Source organism: Hypanus sabinus, unplaced genomic scaffold, assembly GCF_030144855.1.
Source record: "Hypanus sabinus isolate sHypSab1 unplaced genomic scaffold, sHypSab1.hap1 scaffold_259, whole genome shotgun sequence".
In the NCBI taxonomy this organism is placed as follows: domain Eukaryota; kingdom Metazoa; phylum Chordata; class Chondrichthyes; order Myliobatiformes; family Dasyatidae; genus Hypanus; species Hypanus sabinus.
The window spans coordinates 180,846-204,632 of NW_026780717.1; the positions used below are offsets into that span (position 1 = coordinate 180,846).

At 42.8% G+C, this 23,787-nt stretch overlaps 1 protein-coding gene across 1 annotated transcript; it reads right to left on the reverse strand.

Annotated features, from left to right (window-relative positions):
• Nucleotides 1-631: 631 nt before the first annotated feature.
• LOC132388043 (gastrula zinc finger protein XlCGF26.1-like) lies at nt 632-10,947 on the reverse strand. Its single transcript, XM_059960391.1, has 3 exons — nt 10,928-10,947; nt 10,547-10,628; nt 632-5,712 (listed from the first exon to the last, which is right to left on the reverse strand). Exon 3 carries the CDS (start codon nt 5,304-5,306, stop codon nt 3,747-3,749), a length of 1,560 nt encoding a protein of 519 aa, XP_059816374.1. The 5' UTR covers nt 5,307-5,712; nt 10,547-10,628; nt 10,928-10,947; the 3' UTR covers nt 632-3,746.
• Nucleotides 10,948-23,787: the final 12,840 nt, after the last annotated feature.

The following is a 23,787-nucleotide window of genomic DNA, read 5'->3' on the forward strand; positions in this document are numbered from 1 at the left end:
TTTGAAGGCCTAATAATACCATTCTCCAGCATATACTCAATTCCCTGGTCAGCCAATTTACACTTTTCTACGTCCATGCGAAGTGGGTGTTGTTTAATCAGATTGGCTTGACCAACATCTACATCATGTACTGCGACCGTGGTTTGCTTGGGAACATAGGGAAATAAATCTTTAAACTTCAGAATTAATTCCTTCAGCTGTTGTTGTTGCTTTGGCTGCAGATGAGACAACTTGTTATCAATGTTTTCTGGAACAACCGAGTTCATTAGCCTAACTGGGACCATGTTTGGCTCGTGAAAGGTCTCAGATGAGTCAATTGGTTCATTCTCAGGGTTGCCAGTTTCATTTTTTTTGACAACAACACTCACAGATGGTACCTGCTTGTTAGAAGAGGCTTTATCATATTTATGTGTACCACCTGTGTTAGTTCAAGCCAGTTGGGTGTTTTAATAACATAATTCACATCATTAATTTGAGAGACTATTTCATACGGTCTATTGATTTTCACCTGAAGTGGAATCGTCAACATAAGGCAAGCACCTTACCTCCCACCTGGTATTTTCTTTCGCGAGCCCTGTTATCAAACCAACACTTCATTTTGTTTTGAGAAATCTTTATTTTTCGTCTCGCTAGACTACAGGCTTGGTGTAGTTTATTTTTGAACTTCAAAACATAGTCTAACGAGTTAACATGTACATCCCAGCAATCCACGGTTCCTTTTAACAAGGTCAAAGGTCACTCTGCGACCAAATACAAGTTCAAATGGAGTAAAGCCCAGTGATTCCTGTACTGACTCTCTTTCTGTGGACAAAATCAAATGTATTCCTTCATCTGGACAAAAGCAAAAGTATTCCTTCATCCCAGTCTATTCCATTTTCAACACAATATGTCTTAATCATTGTTTTGAGGGTAGAATGAAATCTATCTAAAGCCCCTTGTATGGTACGCAGATGATGCAATTTGTTTTGCTCCCAGTTCAGAAACTACCTGCTAGAATAATCCAGATGTAAAATTACATCCTTGATTGATCAGACTGGATTTCTTTAGGCAAATCAAATAAACTGAAAATCTTGGTAAGAGCCTTCGCCACAGTTTTAGCTTTAATATTTCTGAGAGGCATTGCCTCTGGGAATCTGGATGCAGTACACATAATAGTTAGCAGATACTGATGGCCAGCTTTAGTCTTTGGCAATGGGCCAACACAATCCACTACAACTTTGGAAAAGGGTTCACCGAATGCAGGTACAGGCCACTGGGGCGAGCTCATTAGGTTTACCCACAACTTGACAAGTGCCTTTTGGAAACTCTTATTCAGGGTAAACATAACTTTATGAGTTAAAGCAAACCGATCTGCTAATCTAGCAGATTCCTGCATAGTGGCAGCATAATTTCCATCTAAATACGTCTTTATGTCATCAGGGATGCACCTTCTGAATTCTTCAATTAAAACCAACTCTTTCAAGCTGTTAAAATCATCATTTACATGTTCAGATATGCACCAGCGGTCAATGCACACAAGTTTCTCATAAGCAAATTCCACATGTCTGGTCCACAGATTTCTTCAAATTTCTAAACTTTTGCCTGTCTGCTTCTGGGACTAACTCGTAAGCTTTGAGCACAGCCTGTTTCACTGGGTCATAATGTGTGGTGCGTGACCATGTGGTTAAGGTGGTGAACTAGCGATCTGAAGGTCATGAGTTTGAGCCTCAGCCGAGGCAGCGTGAGTGTCCTTGAGCAAAGCACTGAACCACACACTGCTCCTGCACATTTATAGCCCAGTGGCGATGATTGGGTCAGCATAAATAAGTAAATAATAAGCTGCTTCAGCAACTGTCAAAGCAGTATAGGCTTGCTAAGCCTTTCCCTTAATTAGACTTTGTAAGAGAATCTTCTTTCTGCTTTTCTGCCTCTCCAGCTTGAAATTGCCTCTGCCTTTCCGGAGCCTCCATCTTCAATTTTTCTAACTTGTACTGGAGCTCAAGCTCACGAGGTTTACTTTCAGGAAACACCTCCAACTCCTCCACTTTAAACACACCCTCAGATACATAATGTTCAGCTATTATCCTCTGCATCTGCACCCTCCTGATTGTCAATTTCACCTTAGCAAGTATTAACATTCTAGCAATACTCAATAAATCAATCCTTCTGGTGTCCTCTAATGCTTGAGAGGTTCACACTTCCAGATATCTATCAACAACCATTGCTGCTGATTTTCCACACAGAAATAAATCAAAAGGGATTTATCCAATGAAATCGATATTAAATCAATCCTTAAAGTTGTTTATATCCCAGACGCAGGCCCCATTTTGTTATAAACCATAACACTTTAGAAACGAACCAGCAGCAACAGACTACTACCAGTGGCCACACATTTTAATTCCACGTCCCATTACCATTCTGATATGTCTATCCATGGCCTCCTCTACTGTGAAAATTAATCCAAACTCAGGTTGGAGGAACAACACCTTATATACCGGCTGGGTAGCCTCCAACCTGATGGGATGAACATTGACTTCTCTAACTTCCGTTAATGCCCCTCTTCCACTTCTTACCCCATCACTGACATATTTAATTGTTTGCATGTTTTCCATGTCTCTCTGATGCTTCCCCCGCACCTTTCTTTCTCCTGAGGCCTCCTGTCCAATGATCCTTTCCCATCTCCAGCTCTGCATCACTTTCGCCAATCACCTTTCCAGCTCTTAGCTTCATCCCATCACCTCCAGTCTTCTCCTATCATTTTGCATTTCACCCTCCCCCCACTACTTTCAAATCTCTTTGTATCTTTCCTTTCAGTTAGTCCTGACGAAGGCTCTCAGCCTGCAACGTCAACATTTCTTCTCCTTATCGATACTGCCTGGCCTGCTGGGTTCCACCAGCATTTTGTGTGTGTTGTTTGAATTTCCAGCATCTGCAGATTTCCTCATGAGTGTTATGTGTATAAATCTGTAGAAATAAACTCCCAAACTATTGAGCTCGGGGGAAACAAGGCTTGGAGTCTTGAGATGGTAAAGTATGAAAGTTCAGTTCAACTACAGAATAGGTGATGAGAGAGAGATAAATGTTGAGAGAAGGCGATTATGTCATATTCCACAGGTTTCATGGTGGTAAAACGAGACCAACAGTCGCTGTAGATTTTATCTGTCATCCTTCCAAATCCACATACTAATTATCACCCGAAGTGACTTGTCATAAGGGGTATCATCTTCAAGTGAACTACCACACCACAGCCAGGCAAGAGTTAACACATAAGTGGTCTCCACAGGATACCCCAAATCAGATCCTCTGCTATGGATCAAATGAGGTGACAACCACACATTCGATGTACGGTGAATCGATAATTTGTCCACCCTTGTGGGCAAAGGAAAGTTACAAACAGTGACCCTTGGCCACTAGTTCCCTGGTTTCAATTCTTCCATTTTTCCTCCTTCGTCTCCGTCTGTCTCTGTGTGTTTGTGTCCTCGGTTAAAACTAAACAAGCTGCACACAATGTAAACAAGCTGCAAATCAGACTGATTTGTCTTTTTAATCTCTCCCTCTCTCTCTCTTAAAATGAAAGTCCACAGCAAACAAAACCTAGGGATTCATAACAATGGCCACTCCCCACTGTGAGCTGACAGGTGTGCCAATAGGTGGGATGACTGTGTGAATCCTTTCCCACATTCTCAGCAGGTGAACGGCCTCTCTCTAGTGTGAACTCGCTGATGTCTCTGCAGGGTGAATGACTGAGTGAATAATTTCCCACATTCTCAGCAGGTGAACGGCCTCTCCCCAGTGTGAACTCGCTGATGTCTCTGTCGGCTGGATAAATTAGTGAATCTCTTCCCACAGACTGAGCAGGAGAACGGCCTCTCCCCAGTGTGAACTCGCTGATGTACCAGTAGGGTAGATGACCGAGTGAAACCTTTCCCACATTCTGAGCAGGTGAACGGCCTCTCTCCACTGTGAACTCGCTGATGACTCTGCAGGGTGGAAGAGTCAGTGAATCTCCTCCCACATTCTGAGCAGGTGAACGGCCTCTCCCCAGTGTGAACTCGCTGATGTCTCTGTAGGTTGGATAAATGAGTGAATTCCTTCCCACAGTCTGAGCAGGTGAACGGCTTCTCCCCAGTGTGAACTCGCAGGTGATTCTGTAGGTTAGCTAACCGAGTGAATCCCTTCCCACAGACTGAGCAGGTGAACGGCCTCTCCCCAGTGTGAACTCGCTGATGTCTCTGTAGGTTGGATAAATGAGTGAATTCCTTCCCACAGACTGAGCAAGTGAATGGCCTCTCCCCAGTGTGAACTCGCAGGTGATTCTGTAGGTTAGCTAACCGAGTGAATCCCTTCCCACAGACTGAGCAGGTGAACGGCTTCTCCCCAGTGTGAACTCGCATGTGATTCTGTAGGTTAGCTAACTGGTTGAATCCCTTCTCACAGACTGAGCAGGTGAAAGGCTTCTCCCCAGTGTGAACTCGCTGGTGACTCCATAGGTGGGATGACCGAGTGAATCCCTTCCCACAGACTGAGCAGGTGAACGGCTTCACCCCAGTGTGAACTCGGTGATGACTCTGTAGGGTGGATGACTGAGTGAATCCCTTCCCACATTCTGAGCAGGTGAATGGCCTCTCTCCACTGTGAACTCGCTGATGTCTCTGTAGGCTGGATAAATTAGTGAATCTCTTCCCACAGACTGAGCAGGTGAATGGCCTCTCTCCACTGTGAACTCGCTGATGTCTCTGTAGGCTGGATAAATGAGTGAATCTCTTCCTACAGACTGAGCAGGTGAACGGCCTCTCCCCAGTGTGAACTTGCTGATGTCTCTGTAGGCTGGATAAATGAGTGAATCTCTTCCCACAGACTGAGCAGGTGAACGGCCTCTCTCCAATGTGAACTCGCTGATGACTCTGTAGGTGGGATAACTGATTGAATCTCTTCCCACATTCTGAGCAGGTGAACGGCTTCTCCCCAGTGTGAACTCGCTGGTGTCTCTGCAGGATGGATAAATTAGTGAATCTCTTCCCACATTCTGAGCAAGTGAATGGCCTCTCTCCACTGTGAACTCGCTGATGACTCTGTAGGGTGGAAGAGTCAGCGTATCTCTTCCCACATTCTGAGCAGGTGAACGGCTTCTCCCCAGTGTGAACTCGCTGATGTCTCTGTAGGTTGGATAAATTAGTGAATCTCTTCCCACAGTCTGAGCAGGTAAATGGCTTCTCCCCAGTGTGAACTCGCTGGTGTACCAGTAGGGTAGATGACTGTGTAAATCCTTTCCCACAGTCTGAGCAGGTGAATGGCTTCTCCCCAGTGTGAACTCGCTGGTGAGCCATTGGGTCAGATGACTGAGTGAATCCTTTCCCAGAAATTCAGCAGATGACCAGCCTCTGCCCAGTGTGAACTGACTAGTGTGCCACAGGTGGGATGACCGACTGAACCCCTTCTCACACACAGAACGGGTGAATGGCCTTGCCCAGTGTGAACTTGCTGATGTACCTTCAATTGTGATAACCGAGTGAATCCATTCCCACTGTCTGTGCAGGTGAAAGGCCTTTCTCCTGTGTAAAGTGACGGGCTTGCGAGTTGTTCAGATGACCAAGTGAATCCCTCCCCACAGTGTGAGTAGGAAGGATGGTCGATTGAATCCCTTGCTCCACTTATTAAATATCTAGACAGAGACAACAAAACTGTTGTGCCGTGTTTGAGCTTCCTGGAGACGAATTCCTTCTCATTTTTAACCTGTAAAAAGATTTACAAAATCCATCAATGGGTGTAGGACAACATTTCAGATGACATTACTTGAGTTGCCAAAGTTTGATCTGGTATCACACTGTTACAGTGAGGTTCTACCCAAGTTGGACAGAGAAATCATCTCCTGACTGGGCAGAGTGCTGGTATCTGGAATGACCATCAATTCCCTGATACTCTTCCGGTCTGTATAAGAATGGGGCATTTCTGCCGTCTCCAATCTGTGCCTTTGCTCAGTTTGACTCACTCCATTGGTATTATTCCCTGTTCCCACTGAGCTGCATTGGTTCCTGGCCCCACAGTAACTGAAACACTCTCACACAAATAGTTTTTCTTGACATGCAGCTGGGATCTTCTTTTATGTAGTATTAACTTAAAGTACCCAAAGTTTTAACGCCATATAAAAAATTCCTGCTGAAATAACTGGTTGGTTCACACAGCTGTCAAAAGGGGTTAGAGTGAATTTTTGTATTATTTCAAGTTCTTGTCACAATCATGAAAAATTTCAACACAGAAACAGGCCCTTTGGGCCATCTGGTTTGTGCTGAACTATTTAAACAGTCCACTCCCACACCTCTACCATCCAGGTATCAACACAAACCTCTTAAATGTTGAAATCGAGCTCGCATGCACCACTTGTGCTGGCTGCTCATTCCACAGCCGGATGACCATCTGTGTGAAGAAGTTTCCCCTCATGTTCCCCTTAACATTTCACCTTTCACCCTTAACCCATTGCCTCTGGTTGTTGTCCCACCCAATCTTCGTGGAAAAAGCCAGCTTGCATTATCACTATCTGTGCCCCTCTATCACAATCAATTCTCCCCTCAATCTTCTGCATTCCAAAGAATGAAGTACTGATTTGTTCAATCTTCACTTATAACCCAAGTCCTCCAGACATGGCAACATCCTTGCGAAATTTCTCTGAAATCTCTGAACTTCTTTTACATCTTTCCTGTAGGTAGGTGACCAAAACTGCACACAATACTTCAAATTAGGCCTCACCAATGTCTTCTAGAAGTCAACATAACATCCATCTATTGTTATCAGTACTTTGGTTCATGAAGGGCAATGGGCTGAAATCATTCTTTCCATCCCTATCTACCTGTGATACCACTTTCAGTGAATTAAGGACTTGTATTCCCAGGTCCCTTTCTTCCACAACACTCTTCCGTGCCCGACCAGTCACTGTGAAAGACCTCCCTTGGTAGGTCATACCAAAGTGTAACAACTCACACTGGTCTGCATTAAATTCCATTTTCCTTTTCTCAAACCATTTTCCCACCTGGTCCAGATGACACTGCAATCCATGATAGTCTTCTCGCAGTCCGCTAAACCCCCAGTCTTGTTGTCATCCACAAATTTGCTGATCCAGTTAACCACACTATCATCCAGATTACTGATATAGATGACAAACAACAACAGATCCAACACCGATCCCTGTGGCAACCACTAGACACAAGCCTCCAGTCAGAGAGGCAACCATCTGCTACCACACTCTGGCTTCTCCCAAAGACAGTGTCTCATCCAATTTACTGTGTAATCTTGAATGCTGAGTGACTGAACCTTCTTGACCAACTTCTCATATGAGACTTTGTTAAGTGCCTTGCTAAAGTCCATGTAGACAACATCCACTGCCTTGCCTTCATCCACTTCCCTGATAACTTCCTCGAGAGACTCTATAAGACTGGTTAGATATGACCTACCATGCACAAAGCCATGCTGTCTATCCTTAATCAGTCCACACCTATCCAGATACTTACAGTATATACTTGGTTCCTGCACACACATTCCAATAACTTTCCCAGTTCTGATGTCAAGCTCACCAACGTATTATTTCCTAGTTTATTTTTACAGCCTTTCTTGAACAGCAGAACAACATTGTCTGTCCTCCAATCCTCCAGTACCTCACCTGTTACTGAGGATGATTTAAATATCTGTGCTAAGGCCCCGATAACTTCTGCACTTGTCTTCCGTAGGGTCCTAGTGAACAACTTGTCAGGCCCTGGGGATTGATCCACACTAATTTGCCTCAAGACAGCAAACCCCTCCACCTCTGTAATCTGTACAGGATCCATGAAGTTGATGCGGCTTTGCCTCACTTCTCTAGACTCTGTGTTCATCTCTTGAGTAAATACGGATGCAAAAAAAATCTCCCCAATCTATGCCATACTTTCATATGGATTACCATTCTGATTTTCCAGAGAATTAATTTTTTTCCCTTGCAATCTTTTTGCTCTCAACATATCTGCAGAATCCCTGAGGATTCTCCTTCACCTTGTCTGCTGGGGCAACCTCATGCCTTCTTTTATTTATTTTATAAGTATTCACTTGAATTTCCTGTATTTCATAACTACCCCATTTGTTTCTATCTGCCTGTACCTGGTATAGACAATAGACAATCGGTGCAGAAGTAGACCATTCGGCCCCTGAAGTATGCACCTCCTTTTTATTTATCTGGGAGAGGAAAGCCAAAGGGGTGATAGATCTGCATGGTGGGAGATGGGGGTAAGGGGGGGGGGGGGTTAAACGAAAGTTGCAGGGGGAATGGGAGCCTGAATAACAGAACAGAGAGTGGAGAGTTTGTGGAGACAGATGTTGTTCAGGCCTCAGACAAAGTCAGGAATTAAAAAGTTGAGCATGGTGCAGTGAATATGCTGAGCCCTGTATATTTCAATACAAGGAGCAGCGCAGGAAAGGTGGATGTGTTCAGGACATGGATAAACACCTGGAATCAACACTAGGATCTGGCAACTGTGGTTTGGGACAGGCAGCTTTATGGCAAAGGTGTGCTTGGTAAATGGGAGGCCTTCAAATCAACATTTTGAAAGTAGTAAGCGGGTATGTCAGAATAAAAGGTAAAGATAGAAACTGTAGGGAAACTCGGATTGCAAGAGATATTGAGACCCTGGTAAAGCACAAAATGGAATTGCATAACAGGGATAGGCAGTCAGTTTCTTATGGAGTATAAGAAATGCAAGAGAACACATAAGAAATAAATCAGGATGGCTAAAAGATGGCATGAGGTTGCTGTCACAGAAAAGGTGAAGGATAATCCTCAGGGATTCTAGTGATAGATTAAGAGCAAAAGGATTGCAAGGCACAAAGTTGGTCCTCTGGATGACCGGAATGGCAATCCACGTGTGGAACCAAAGCAGATGGGGGAGATCTTAAATATTTTTCAAACTCTATTTACTCAGGAGACGAACAAAGGGTCTATGGGAGTGTGGAAAAGCGGCATTAACCATTTCAACCCTGGGGAAAAAAAACACCCCTCTGGCCACTCACACGCTCAATACCCCTCATCATTTTATACACAAAAAAATGTCTCTAAATATAAACAAGGAAACTATACATTGCACAATCTACTTTCCATGATTCAGTACATCTACACAGACAGGTGTGTAAAAAGGGCCCAACGAATATCAGGGACAAACAGGCCCAATTCATCACAACCTCAAGCTGTTCCTGCTGCTACCATCCAGGAAACGGTACCACAGCAAAAGGACCAACAGGCCCCGGGACATCATCTTCCACCAGGCCATCAGACTGATTAATTCATGTTGATACAATTGCATTTCGATGTTATATTAACTGTCCTATGTGCAAACTATCTATTATAAATGACTATAAATTACACATTGCACATTTAGATGATGTAAGGTAAATATTTCTACTCCTCATGTTTATGAAGTATGTATCTAATAAAGTCAATTCAATTCACCCTCTCCACTATCTGATCTGTCATTCTGGCTCCCATTCCCCCTACAACTTATTTTAACCACATCACCCCCTCCCCTGCTCACTGCCACTAGCAAGTCTTACCACTAGGATATTCGTCCCCTCTTGTTCTGTTCCTCTAACTAATGAATGCCCTATCAGCCTTTTGACTTTCCTCTGCCAGGTAATTCCCCCCAACAGCTTCTAAAGTGGTCCACCTGTTGTTGTGGGGGATGGCCACTAGAGTACTCTGCGATGCCTATTTAACCTCATTCCCCTTCCTGATTCTCACCCAGTTTCCTGTGTCCTGCACCTTGGGAGTAACTCACCTCTCTTCATGTCATATCTATCACCCCCTCCAACTGCTGGATGATCTGGAATTCACCCATTTCAAGTTGCAGCTCCTTAAAGTGCAGGGTTACAAGCTGTAGCTGGATGCACATCTTGTAGGTGAGGGCATCAGGGACACTGGACGTCTCCCCTCCTTCCCTCCAATACCCCTCTAATTTGTAATAATCTCCCCTCTGATTTGTAATAACCAGTGTGCAGATATATCTTGCACTGTGCATTTTTTACCCAGTGACAAGATGTGCACAGTGAATTTTATATAAAGAGGATTTCATTTTAACATCTAGCAAATCACTGTCAATAGGAACTTTGATCTCCTCTGGGTTTGATCGAGTTCATCTGCACTCTCACACAACCTATGTAGCAGGCCTGGAACAGGAAATGGAGGATTTTCTCACCAAAGCTTTTGCACATTGTCCATATGTGGTTTCCTTGCTAAATTACACTTTAAAAAGTCAGATTTCCAAATATCACTCCACTTCTTCCCACTTGCAAATTCTCCAGCAACTTTTGCATCACCAAAATGCAAACAGGCATCACTAGTTTCTGTATTCTACATAAATATTCCCCCTGAACCCTCCCCCAATGACTGACGGTGGTGAACTCAGTGAATGAAATCCTAATGAATATGAAGGGAAGGACAGTAGTCTGTCTTACTGGAGTCTGGCACATTTGTGATGTGAAAGCTACTTGTTGCCCAGGGCAAAGGTGTTTGATGTCATTACGTACCCAGAGAGAATGGGACAAAACATGTTCTCACCGGTAGAAAAGTCCAGAGCAAGAGGAGGTAGAGGAAGCAACACACACAAAATACTGGAGGAGCTCAGCAGGCCAGGCAGCATCTACGGAAAAGAGTCATAATGCCGATTTTCTCAATTGCTCATGTAAAAGATTTTGTTCCCTTTCTCCGAGTTCCTAATCCTGGCATTTAGATAGCTGGAGCTCAGCTCTGTCTGAGAGATCCATCGGTTCCCATTCACTCAGCAGCCGGAAGCTCCCCGGGGTCCGTGTACGGATCGTGGGGCTGATAGAGAGGGAAGAGGGCAGGACTGTCCCGGGGTTGCTGGTCACGGTGTCGGAAATTCAGATGAATTATCCCGAAATCGGTGTTTAAGATAAAAACACGGAGAATCGCTCTTACCTGCAACCGACATTTTCAAAGGCTTCTGTGTAGTGCGCGCATGCGTGAAACTCAGGGACGGCCTCAGCCTGACGCCTGCGCATTTCAACAGCGCTTCAGCGCCGATGAAATTCTTAACGCATGGCCCTATGGGTAATCACGGTGCCATTAAAGATTTCTGCAAGCACCGGTTCAATGTCCGTATCTCATTTTATTTTATCTTGGGTATAGAAAAAATCTGCAGCTGTTTTAACGCAGAAAGCGGCTCCCATAACCAATATACTCAATATCAACGTGTATCTAATGCCAAAGTAAAATGCAGATATAAAACACAGGAGTTTCTGCAGTTGCTGGAAATACAGAGACGCATACACACAAAACAATTTTGAGAGCAACTAAGCAGCGGAGTACACAGGCTAGGCATGCGGAAGGGGCTCTGCCTAAACGTTTTCTATTTATTCCTCTCCAAATTTCTGCCTGATCTGTTGATATCCACCTGTGTTTTGCAGAAATTAACCACCTTTTTTTTCGATCAACCAGTTTCCAAATGCTTCTAATCTTTCACTTTTAACCACATCTTGCTGGTCTTATTCGTCCTCCTCCTCTGGACCCCATTTCTCTCTGGAGCCCCTGATTCAGGCTGGCAACTCTTTTGTTTCTGACTCTGCACCATCGAAGATTCACTCGCTAGTCTGCTGTCAGACTTTAGAGGTGCATTGTGTTACGAGACCGCAGGTTCGTTTATTGTGAGTGTCGCTTTAAGTGGCTGAGTGAGGCGGGGCTGTGACGTCAGACACAAGCTGCGGCAGCGGGAGCGGGAGAGGGAGACAAGCTGTTGGAAATTCAGCGTGTGACTGCTATAGGCTGCAACTCTTCCATGCCCAAAAGGTACGGTTGATCTGATCATCGGCACACAGTGCACAACGGATGTGTGACTGTCACTTCGTATCATCCATATTTGTGGATTTGCTGGAGTATCCTGTGGTATCACTTTTGTTGTCCCTTACGTGGAATCGGGGTGTTCTGTGGTAACCACTTGAAGACGATATTCCTGTGACTGTCACCTGGTGATATTTCTAATCTTCGGCGACTGTTATTTCGTTTACCCAGCGTTGAATGGGTGTGGAGTTCTTCATAATTGCCTTCTCTCTACATTTCTCTCTACTTTTCCACTCTACCATCTGAAGACTTTAAGCATTGTTTCCCAAGCTTGATAGTTTGGGAGCTATATATACGCATAACACTGTTAACTTCTGTTTATTTCATTTAATCTTTTATATTTGGAGTAGATACTGTTAGGTACCCCGTGACGGGTCAAAGATCCAGCAGAAATAGAAAACACCGTTTAGTCTGGTATTGCTATAAACTAATGCTATTTATTAGTAACTCCAGCAATATAAATGCAGATATATCAAACAGGTTATCAATGATTTTATATATATATATATGTGTGTGTGTGTGTGTGTGTGTGTGTGTGTGTGTGTGTGTGTGTGGGTGTGTGTGTGTGTAAGTAGGAAAGCCAAGCTCCTTCACGCCTCGGGGTAAATGGATACCGTCTTACGGTGATGAGTGAAGTTCGATTCATTTCGTAGGATTGAGTCGAGTAGTGATGGAGAGAGAGAGAGAAGGAGAGGTTTGAGTCTTCAGGTAAGCTGACGCCGTCGATAGTCCCGTCGTCCTCCGAAATCCTTTGGAAGTCACCAACTGTGACCACTACAAACGGGACCGTTCTTCTGTGGTGGAGTTATTAACCCAGGCGAGGGATGGGCACATGAATAACTCCCCACCGGTCACAGCCTTTTCACACTGCGAGAGCCACTGATCGATGCTCCGGATCGATCTTCCAAAGCCCAACTTTTTCTGTGGACACAACAAAGCTCATTCAGTGTCCAAAACCATGTGTCTGGAGGTCTATCAGCGGACCACCTACTTATCTCACCGTGCTGAGCCCCAGCTGTCCATCAAACAGTTCCTCCCTTCTCTCTCTGTAAGAACACAGAAGCTGACAGTGTCCTTGTAAAAGTGTAAACAAGCTTGCAGATAAACCGTAACACTCTCTCTCTCCACCTTCCCTCCCTCCCTCCCTCTCTCTCTCTCTCTCTCTCTCTCTCTCTCTCTCTCTCTCTCTCTCGTTAGGGTCAGGGTTAGGGTTAGGAGGTCTGGAGGTCTATCAGCGGACCTCCTACTTATCTCACCGTGCTGAGCCCCAGCTGTCCATCAAACAGTTCCTCCTTCTCTCTCTGTAAGAACACAGAAGCTGACAGTGTCCTTGTAAAAGTGTCAACACGCTTGCAGAGAAACCATTACACCATCTCCGAGCAGTCTTTCTTTCTCTCTCTCTCTCTCTCCCCTCCCCCCTCTCCCTCTCCCTCTCTCCAACAAGGTGTTCGGTGTTGAACAACAACTCCCTCTCTCTTTTCAAAAACACAGTTCGTAGGTGTAATTCAGGACCCCATCACAATACTAATGAAGAGAGTGGTTTTAACATCGAAACCAGATCTATTGCTGCTGATATGTAACAATTGCAACAACCCAGCTGTCTGAGGCACAATCCTTTAAAATTGGTGAAAATGACCCAAAACGTTGAAAAGAGCGGGTAAGATGGAGTTTAACCAACTTCGTCCGGAGCCCTGAAGAACGTCACAACCACAGTGAGATCGTCTTATTCAGCCTGGAGAAAATCATGCAGGAAATTCATGCAGGTGTATAAGATGATGAGAGGCATTGGTCGTGTGGATAGCCAGAGGTTTTTTCCCAGGGCAGAAACGGCTAACATGAGTGGGAATAGGTTTAAGCTGCTTGGAAGTAGGTACAGAGGACATGTCAGAACTAAGTTTTTTAAACAAAGAGTGGTGTGTGTGTGGAATGCACCGCCAACGACGGTGGTAGAGGCGGATACAAAAGGGTCTGTTAAGAGACTCTTGGATAGGTACATGGAGCTTAGGAAAATAGATGGCTATGCGGTAGGGTAATTCTAAGCAATTTCTAGAGTAAGTTATATGGTCGGTACAACATTGAGGGACAAAGTATCGATAATATGTTATAGATTTCTGTGATTCTATGACATTCAAGGGAAATCTCCTATCCCACGGAGTGGTGAATAGTTACAACCTGTCATCACAGGGAGGGTGAGAGGGGAACGGCAGGGATAGATTTTCATATACTGATATGGAACAGAAACATGGGCAGGGACCAGCTGGGCGGAGTGGCCTCTCAAGAGAGACACGGGATTTGATACAGAACTGATTTATCTTTCACAGATCCACAATATTAAACACCAGTCTAGTTTAAGGCTAACATCAGCAGAACAGACTCCTCCAATGCTCAGTGACCAGGGTTCAGTCCTGGGTGCGATGAGCAGCCGCAAGAACTGCAGAATCTGACAGTAACAGTCCCTCATGAACCTGCAGCTGGCTTCAGTCACCCTGATGGTGAAACATTTAACACGGAGCTGATTTTAATTTCCTCCCTGATGTGAAGTTGCTGGTGTTGCAGCAGCTGGGATGATTGAGTAAAACTCTTTGCTCTCTCCGGACAGAAACTTGGCCTCTATTTATTATGAACTCACCGGAGCATCACAAGGTGGGTTAACTGAATGAGTCTCTCCGCACGCACGGAGCAGGTGAACAGCCGTTTCCCAGTGCGAAGCTGTAGATCTCGGTCTTTGGTCTTGACCCGAAACGTTGACTGCTCATTTACACGGATGCTGCCCGACCTGCTGAGTTCCCCCAGCGTCTTGTACGTGTTGCTTTGACCACAGCATCTGCAGTGTACTTTGTGTTCAAGCGCTGGTGAAATGACAGATACAGCCGAACTAACGTGTTGTTGTGTTCGAGATTCCCATACACAAATCCTTTGACTTTCCTACACTGTTAAAAGTTTACAAAGCAAGTCAGTGGGTGAAGGACAACAATTCAACTGAAATAATTTTAGTCTCCATGGTGCCTTCTAGTTAAAAGACTGTCACATCTCAAAACAATTTAGACGAACAAGATTTCATCTTCTAACTGGCCACAGTTCCGGCATCAGGCACAACATCAAACTCTCTGCTTCCCTCTCTGTATCAAAATGGATCATTCCTCCCCTTCATCAGTCTGTGACTTGGCTCAGTTTGTCTGTCTCCTTCGCGTTCTGAGCATGCGCCACACACCTACTGAGATCACATTTTATTGATGGCGTGGCAAAACAGACAGGTACTGGATTGGCTTTTGGCAGAAAAAGGGTGTGTGTGTGTAATGTTTGGAGAACAATGCTGCACTTTCATACGGAACAATACTAGCCCAGAAGGGTCTTTCACCAGAGCAATGAATAAATTAAAGAATCTGCGAACGGAGGTCAAACAGAATGCAGGGTTCGGACATCAGTTCTTTGATTGGTTAGAAAGTAGACTCGGAGGATGGGGAGCATGGCTGACGAAAATAGCAATAACTCAGTATTATATAGTTGAGCTGTGCGTTTGTGCTGTGCTGCTTTCTTCCTTGTCTCAAATCTCTTGTAGTGCGTGCTGCAACCAAACAATTTCCGATGCTCGTGGCAATTACTGAAGCAAGCTCAGTGGAGAAAGAAACACCGAAAATGTCTCGTTACAGCCTACAACACCTGCAGGATGGACAAGAGCAAAACGACAGTGTGGGAGTAGATTGTAAGGGCTTCTGAGTCTTTTTCCCTGTCTCAGGTACAGAGGGACAGGTTTTTGGCTCAGCGGCCCAGGGTAACAGGGAGAAAATACTTTTGGGGTCTTGGCCCAAGAAAATTATAGTTTAACCCGAGATTTGGGAATAGGTGCTTGAGTTTATTGGGGCTTTTGTGCGCGGACTCTTAGTCTTCTTTCTCTGTGTGAGACCCTCACCCGTACTGGGTCTCAAAGGGGGGATATATTGGAGTATAAAAGTATAAATTTTGCTGTACTATGAAGTCAGTTTTGAAACTTGCTATTTGCTATGCATGTATCCAATTGAATGTAAAATGTGTTAATAAGAGTTAGCTCAAGAGATATAGTTTAGAACGTAATTAAGTCACATAACCCTAGGACTACTATTTGCTATGCATATACCCAATTTAGTAGGAGACTGAAATCTTAAGAATGTAGAAGGCAATGGTGTGTTAATGAGAGGTAGCTAAGAGATGTAGATTAGAACATGATTAAGTCAATTGATACGAACAATGGTAGCGGGAATAACGTGAGGTACGTGTAATACGCAACTATAGGTCGATTACATATGCTAATACAACTGGACCAGGAGATTGCTATAAAAACTGCTGTGTCCGAGGATCGGTGGGCAATCAGCGACTAGCTCAATGACTGTCTCGGCTTTGATTTGCAAATTAAAGTTTAACACTTCTTGAAGAATCTTCTGCGTCTCTTGGTCATTTCTGAGGCACGAAAAAGCACGACATGACTAGAGACTTACTGATTATTATGACCCGGCATTTGACGGTGGTAAACTCAGAGTCAGCAATGGTATTGACCCTCGGGAGTAGGTGATTAGGCTTCTTCGTTGGAGATCGATAAACTGCCCGTAGTGTGTGGCTGGATGAGTGGGTCGTTTTCAGACTGGAAGGAGGTAGCGTTTGGAGTACCCCAGAGATCAGTCCCTGACCACAAATGTTCACAGTTTAATGTCCTGGCGGAGGCAGCGAGATATGAGATGTCCCAGTCTGCTGGTGACGCAGAAAGAGTGGAGTTGGGGGAGGGGAGGCTATTCACATGCAATTTCGTAGCTTTGCAATCAGTACATAGTGCACTGTGGGGCTGCAGTGGCGGGTTCCAATCTGCTAATTAATCAATGTTGGCAACACCACTTTGATCGCACGAATCCCAAACAATAACGAGGGCACCCCGACACAGTGCTGTCAAGAAAACAACCTCTCCCTCATTGTGACAAAAACAAATGAGCTGGTTGTGGATTATAGGAGGAATGGAGACAGGGAGCAAATTCAACATTTCCAAGTCTGTTATTGACACAAAATGCACATTTTAATATTGATCATGACACAATGTATTTTAAATATTGTTAATGACATAAAACATATTTTTATAGATTGTCACAGACAGAGAATCGTATGATTTGTGTTCCGTGTGTTATCTGAATATACTTGCCTGTGATACTGCCACAAGTCAGTGTTTCTCTGTACCTGTACCTTCCCGCACTTGTGCACTTGGCAATAAATTCAACAGGACCTGAGAAATCTCAGTGAGATTTGATTAGTGATGATCATCTTGGCAGCTCAGTAGGTCGAATGTATGAGACAGTACACTGTTAAATGCAAAACCCTGAGCATTGTCGATGATCAGTGGGATCTTAGACTCCAAGTTCATCGCTCCCTGAGAGAGACTGCACAGATTGATCGGGTGGTTAAGAAGGCAAATGACATGGTTGTCTTTATTAGTTGAAGCATTGAGTTCAAAAGTCAGGAAGTTGTGTTGCGGCTGTTCCGAGCCTGCGGTCGTACTGTGACTGTTTCTTTAAGAGCGTCGGCGTGAGGAGGCGGGACTGTGACGTCAGTCACAGGCTGACAGCGCTGACTGTGGACTGAACCATAAGAGAGAGAGAGAGAGAGAGATCTGCAGACAGGCAGTCCGCCAGTCTAAAGAGAGAGAGGGAGACTGGAAAAGCTGATAGCTTCAGTTAGGCGCAGCCGAGGCTTGTAATTCTCCTCTGCCCACAAGAGTGGGTTGATCATCGGTACACGGAACCACAACGAATGTGTGTGGCTGTCACTTCGTATAATCCATAGGAGTGGAGTTTGGAATATCTTGTGTTAACCCTTGCCTGGGTATGCTGTGTGGCAACCTCTGGTATTCCTGTGACAGGTCACTTTCGCTGATAACTCGTATGTGACGGATTCAACGGATAAGAACTTCGTCGACGGTTATTTTGATATAACGGCCTTTTCTCTACGTTTCACCCTGGATTACAAATATCTCTCTCCCATCATTTATTCCGTGGATTACTGAACTTTCCTACTTTACCATCTCAAGACTCTGAGCTTTGTTCCCTCAGGCTCGATAGTCTGGGAGTTATATTTACACATATATACACATAACACTGGTAACTTTCCTTTATTTCGTTAAGTTACAATTTTGTAAGTAGATACTAATAAAGAGAGTGGTTTTAACATCAAAACCAGACTCCAGTGTGAACTCTATTGCTGCTGGTTCGTTTCTAAAACGTTACAGTTCGTAACACAGTTTTATAAAACTAGTTAGACCACATCTGGAGTGTTTCATACAGTTCTGGTCGCCCCCATTCCCGTAAGGATGTCGGGGCTTTGGAGAGGGCGCAGAAGAGGTTTACCAGAATACTGCCCGGATTAGAGGGCATGAACTGTAACGAGAGGCTGGACAAACGTGTTGTTTTCTCCAGAGCGGCCCAGGCTGGGGTGAGACTGGATGGACGTTTATAAGATTACGAGAGGAATAGATAGAGTGGACAGACGATATATTTTTCCTGGGGGTTGAAATGTCTAATACATTTAAGGTGAGAGGAGGTGTGAGCGGCACAGAGTAGTGGGTAACTGGAGTCATTGCCTGCGGTGGGAGACCAAACCGGTCACGTGATCCAGTTTCCTCCTCACGTTTTTCCGCAGATCTGCAGCATCTGCGGGTCACTGCTCTACATGTACGGGTAGCTTCATCTTTCGCCCGTACAGACAAGGCAATGTGATACGGATCTGTTATGTCCTCTCGTTGTGGTGGAGAATATGTTTTTTTCTGCAATATTTTCAGCATGTTTCATTCCACTGTGTTTACCTGCTAAGTGCAGCCGATGTTTCTGGTTGTCTGACCCATTTATGTGAGAATTAAGCCTTTTCTGTTTATCTGAACTTCTCATAAATGTGTACAGTTCAGTTAAGCTTTACTCCACAATTTCCAAAGTAGCAACCCAGTCAGTCAAATAGTCGACACAATTAAAATAGTTTATTACATCATTTTTTTCATTTTGTACCATTTATATCATTTAACTATGTAATACTTTTATTTCTTATATTAAATCACAATTGTTAAAATCCATTGTTATGATTTAGGTTCTACTGCTGCCGCAGGGACAACGAATTTCATAACATGTGCCAGTGCTATTAAACCTGATTCTGATATTGATATGGGAGATCCACCACCGGTCACCTGATCCCAGTTCCCGCAGATCGTAATGTGAGATTGAAGCCTTCTCCATTTATGTGCATTCCACAGAAATGACAACAGTTCAGTTTCCTTCTGAGGTTCCAGAGCAGAAGCTCAGTCTGTCTAATATTTCCACACAATTAAAATGAGAAATTTGTTTATTCGTATCATGTACTGAACTTCCAATGAAAATCTTGCCTGACGTATCATCCACACAGATCGATACATTACAACAGTACATTGAGCTGATATACGACAGAACAATAACTGTAACAAAGCATTATGGCTGCACAGAAAGTGCAGTGCAGATAGACATATGGTGCAGGGTCACGTCGAGTTACACTGTGAGGCCGATTCCATTTTATCATTCATTTGGCTTGTAACTGCAGACAAGAAGCCGTCCTTGAGCTTGTCATTGCTAATAACTGCAGCTCTTCTTTTTTCTCACTTTCTCGTGGAACTAGACAGGGATGTCCATTAAGCCCTTTATTGTTTAATCCTGTATTGGAGCCTTTAGCTATAACACTACGTGAAGCTAAAAATATTGATGGTATCTCTATGAATGGAACCATACATAAGATTTCTCTTTATGCAGATGACCGTTTGGTTTTTATTTCAAATCTTGAGGAATCAATTCCTAATTGTTTGGAAACACTTAAAAGATTTCGGTAAATTTTCAGAATATAAACTTAACGAATAAAAGCGAATTGTTTCCATTAAATGTCCCTGTTAGTATATATGATGATACTCCTTTTAGAATTGTTAATACATTTAGATATTTAGGTATTATAATTACTAAAAAATATAAAGATCTCTATAAAGCGAATGTAGTTCCTTTAATGGACTCCATGAAACAACTTTTGATTTTATATATTTTCCAAAATATACCTATCTTTTTAACTAAAAAAGAATTCGATCAAATTGACTCTCTTATTTCTTCCTTTATTTGGAACAATAAGAGACCAAGAATTAATAAGTATCATTTACACAAATCTAAAAAAGATGGTGGACTTGCACTTGCTATTTTAAGACTGTATTATTGGGCTGTGAATATTACACAATTATATTTTTGGTTATATTGGCTTGATAAGAACCAAAAATCATTATGGGATGATTTGGAATTAGAAGCTGTTAAACAATTTTATTTAACTTTTATTTTAGGAGCTCCATTACCTTTACAGCTCTCTAAAATTCCAAATTTAAATCATAACCCGGTTATTAAACTATCCCTACGGATTTGGGTTCACTTTCGTAATTATTTTAAAAAGTTTAATCAATTTACGTTGTATAGTTTTTATATCGAAACCTTTCATTTAAACCTTCAACAACTGAACCCACTTTTCTCCGATGGAAAAATAGAGGGATCCATTCTTTTACATTTATTTTGTGATGGTCGATTGATGACCTTTGAAGAGTTAATTTTCTCTCGCCCATACACATTTTTTGCAATATGTTCAGGTGAAACATTTTTTACAACAATGTTTACCTAAGTTTCCATATTTACAAGAATCTGATTTGTTGGATACCATTTTGAAATTGAATCCCTTAGTGAAAGGTTCCATTAGCAGAATTTATAATTTATTTTTGTTGCAAGAAGAGAACCTATCACTAAAGATTAAACAAGATTGGGAGAGAGAACTTAATATGACCTTTGTTAATGAAGATTGGCTTCGAGTCTTGAACAACGTAAATACTTCTTCTATATGTGCCAACCATTGTTTAGTTCAATTTAAAATCGTTCACAGTTATTATTTAACAAAGGAGAGATTATCGAAAATATTTCCTAGTATAGACAAATGCTGTGACTGATGTACAACTGAAGTAGCTACTTTGTCACATATGTTTTGGTCATGTTTTCATTAAAATCGTTTTGGAAATCTGTATTTTCTACGATTTCTAAAGCTCTGAAAATTAATTTATAACCTAATAGATTGACTGTTTTATTTGGAATTTTGGAATAGTTCCACATCATATTCAGGGTTTTTCATCTTGAGATCAATATGTAATTGCATTTGTTACACTACTGACAAGAAGGGCTATTTTATTAAACTGGAAAGATATTTCTTCCCCAACATTAATTGAATGGTTATCTCAAGGAATGTTATGTCTTAGCTTGGAAAAAATTAAAAGTAGAACTTCTGATCCTCGATTCGATTTTGAAAGAAGATGAGGTTCTTTTGCCAAATATTATCATTTAATTTGAATTACTTTATATGGTTTCCTTCCAATTTTATTTTTTCATAAATATGAAATGGCGGTTGATGATTTAATTTATATTTAGATGATGGTCAGACGTATCGCTCGGGGGTTTGATTTGCTATGAGTGATGAACAGACCTGATGGACAATGGGGTACAGTGTTAGCAACCCCCTCCTGAGAACCAGGAACTATTACTGTTGCTATGCTGACCATGAGAAAGAGAGACGGAAAAAACAAGAACATCGGCGACAAATAAGAGCGAGGTGGAAACTGCTGATTAACCGTATTGTGACTCCTTTTTTGAATTATTTACTCTTTCGCTGCTAGGACAATAATTTGCTCATAAACATTCCTCAGTGGATTGAAGGAGTGGCCTTATTTGATGGACACAGTCATTCAGGAGTGATGGATAGCTGAGTCCCCGTGAGGAGGGATAAAAGACATGTCTGGAGAGACGCCCTCCAGACACGTCAGTGAACAATGATTGAGTGTTGGAACCCACAAGAATGGTGGGGGCTTCAGAGACCGAAACAGGAGATCGGTCAGTAAAGCTCACAGTGTTAAAGCAGGGCCGGTGGGAACTTGTGTGTGTGTCCACTCATGCCAGAGTGACGAGTCCACCACAGAAGAACGGTCTAGCAGAAGGACGGAGAGGTCATAACTGAATGACCACACCGATACGACGGATTAAGAAAGCAAAGGAAGGTTTGCCTGACTCTCTCTCTCTCTCTCTCTCTCTCTCTCTCACGATTACAATATAACAACCATAACTACATCAGCACTTAACTTAATACTTTTCTATGACAATTTATTTACCCCAAGACAACGATAGAACTTGTTTATTATTGATTATTATTATTCCTACACTTTTAGGTTTAATGCTGCTAACTTGTTTTATATGTATATTAGCATTATTGATATGCTTTTGCTTATTTTTTTATTAATAAGCACCTTCAGTATAGAACCACCAGACTCCAACGAATTCTTCTTTCATTGCTGATTGGACACCCAGTTAAGAGGTACGTAAAAGATTCCTAATGGATTGGTTTTTCCTTTTTTGTAGTTAGTGGGTTTTGTTCGGAATTAGATGGAGTTATTGTTTTCTCCTTCTTTTTATATATAACTTCAGGAGATTAGTCAGAGGAAGAGCGAGGGCTGCAAAGTTCGTACTATAATATCCATCCATTCCCAGAAACCCTCTAAGAGCCTTTTTAGCAGTCAGAATAGGAACTTGAGAAATTGCCTGGACTTTTGCCCCAACAGGAGCCAACTTGCTTTGACCAACAAAATAGCCAAGACAGGTCACAGTGGCATGGCCAAATTCACTCTTAGCCAAGTTAACTGTAAGGCTGGCTTGGGAAAGCCTGTCAAACAGCTTTTCTACTGCAGAGATATGCTCTTCCCAAGTGTCACTCCCTGTGACTAAGTCATCAATATAGGCATCTGTGTGTTCTAACCCTCGAATTACAGAATCAATCATTCTCTGGAATGTTCCTGGAGAATTTTTCCTTCCAAAAGTCAAAACACTGTATTTACACAAACCAGATGGTGTCGCAAATACAGAAATTTCTCTACCTCTGTCCATCCATGGAACACACCAATACCCTTTCAACAGATATATCTTTGTAAGAAATTATCTATTCCAACCTTATCGATGCAATCATCTACCCTAGCAATAAAATAGGCATCTGTTTTTGTTACTGCATTTACCTTCCTATAATCAGTGCAAAATCTAACACAACCGTCAGGTTTGGGCACGATAACGCAGGGTGAGCTCCAATCTGATGCTGAAGGACTATTTTTCAGCATATATTCAATTCCTTGCTCAGCCAATTTACACTTTTCGACGTTCATGCAATATGGGTGTTGTTTAATCGGTTTGGCTTGACCAATATCTACATCATGTACTGCGACTGTGGTTTGCTTGGGAACATCGTGAAATAAATCTTTAAACATCAGGATTACTTCCTTCAGCTGTTGTTGTTGCTTCGGCTGCAGCTGAGCCAACTTGTTATCAATGTTTTCCAGAACAACCGTGTTCATTAGCCTAACTGGGACCACGTTTGGCTTGTGAAAATTCTCAGACGAGTCGATTGTTTCATTCTCAGGGTTACCAGATTCATATGTTTTGACAACAACACTCACAGATGGTGCCTGCCTGTCAAAATAAGGCTTTATCATATATATGCGTACTACCTGTATTAGTTTACGTCGGTCGGGTGTTTTAATAACATAATTCACAACATTAATTTGAGAGACTATTACATACGGTCTATTGAATTTCGCCTGAATGCAGATATAAACCACAGTGGGGCCACAGGGTGACCTGATTAGGTTTACACACAACTTGACAAATGTGACAAGTTCTGCAAAAGGTCACAACATCTTTCCTCAAATTAGGAATTAGTAGAATTATTTCATAATCCTGTTTACAGTTTTATTCACTCCAAAAAGGCGACCTAAGGGCATACTGTGGGCCACATAAAAACTTCAGCCTTATAAACTTTAGGAACTACAACTTGGTGAACAATTCCCCATTCCTCACTCGCTGGAATAGCAG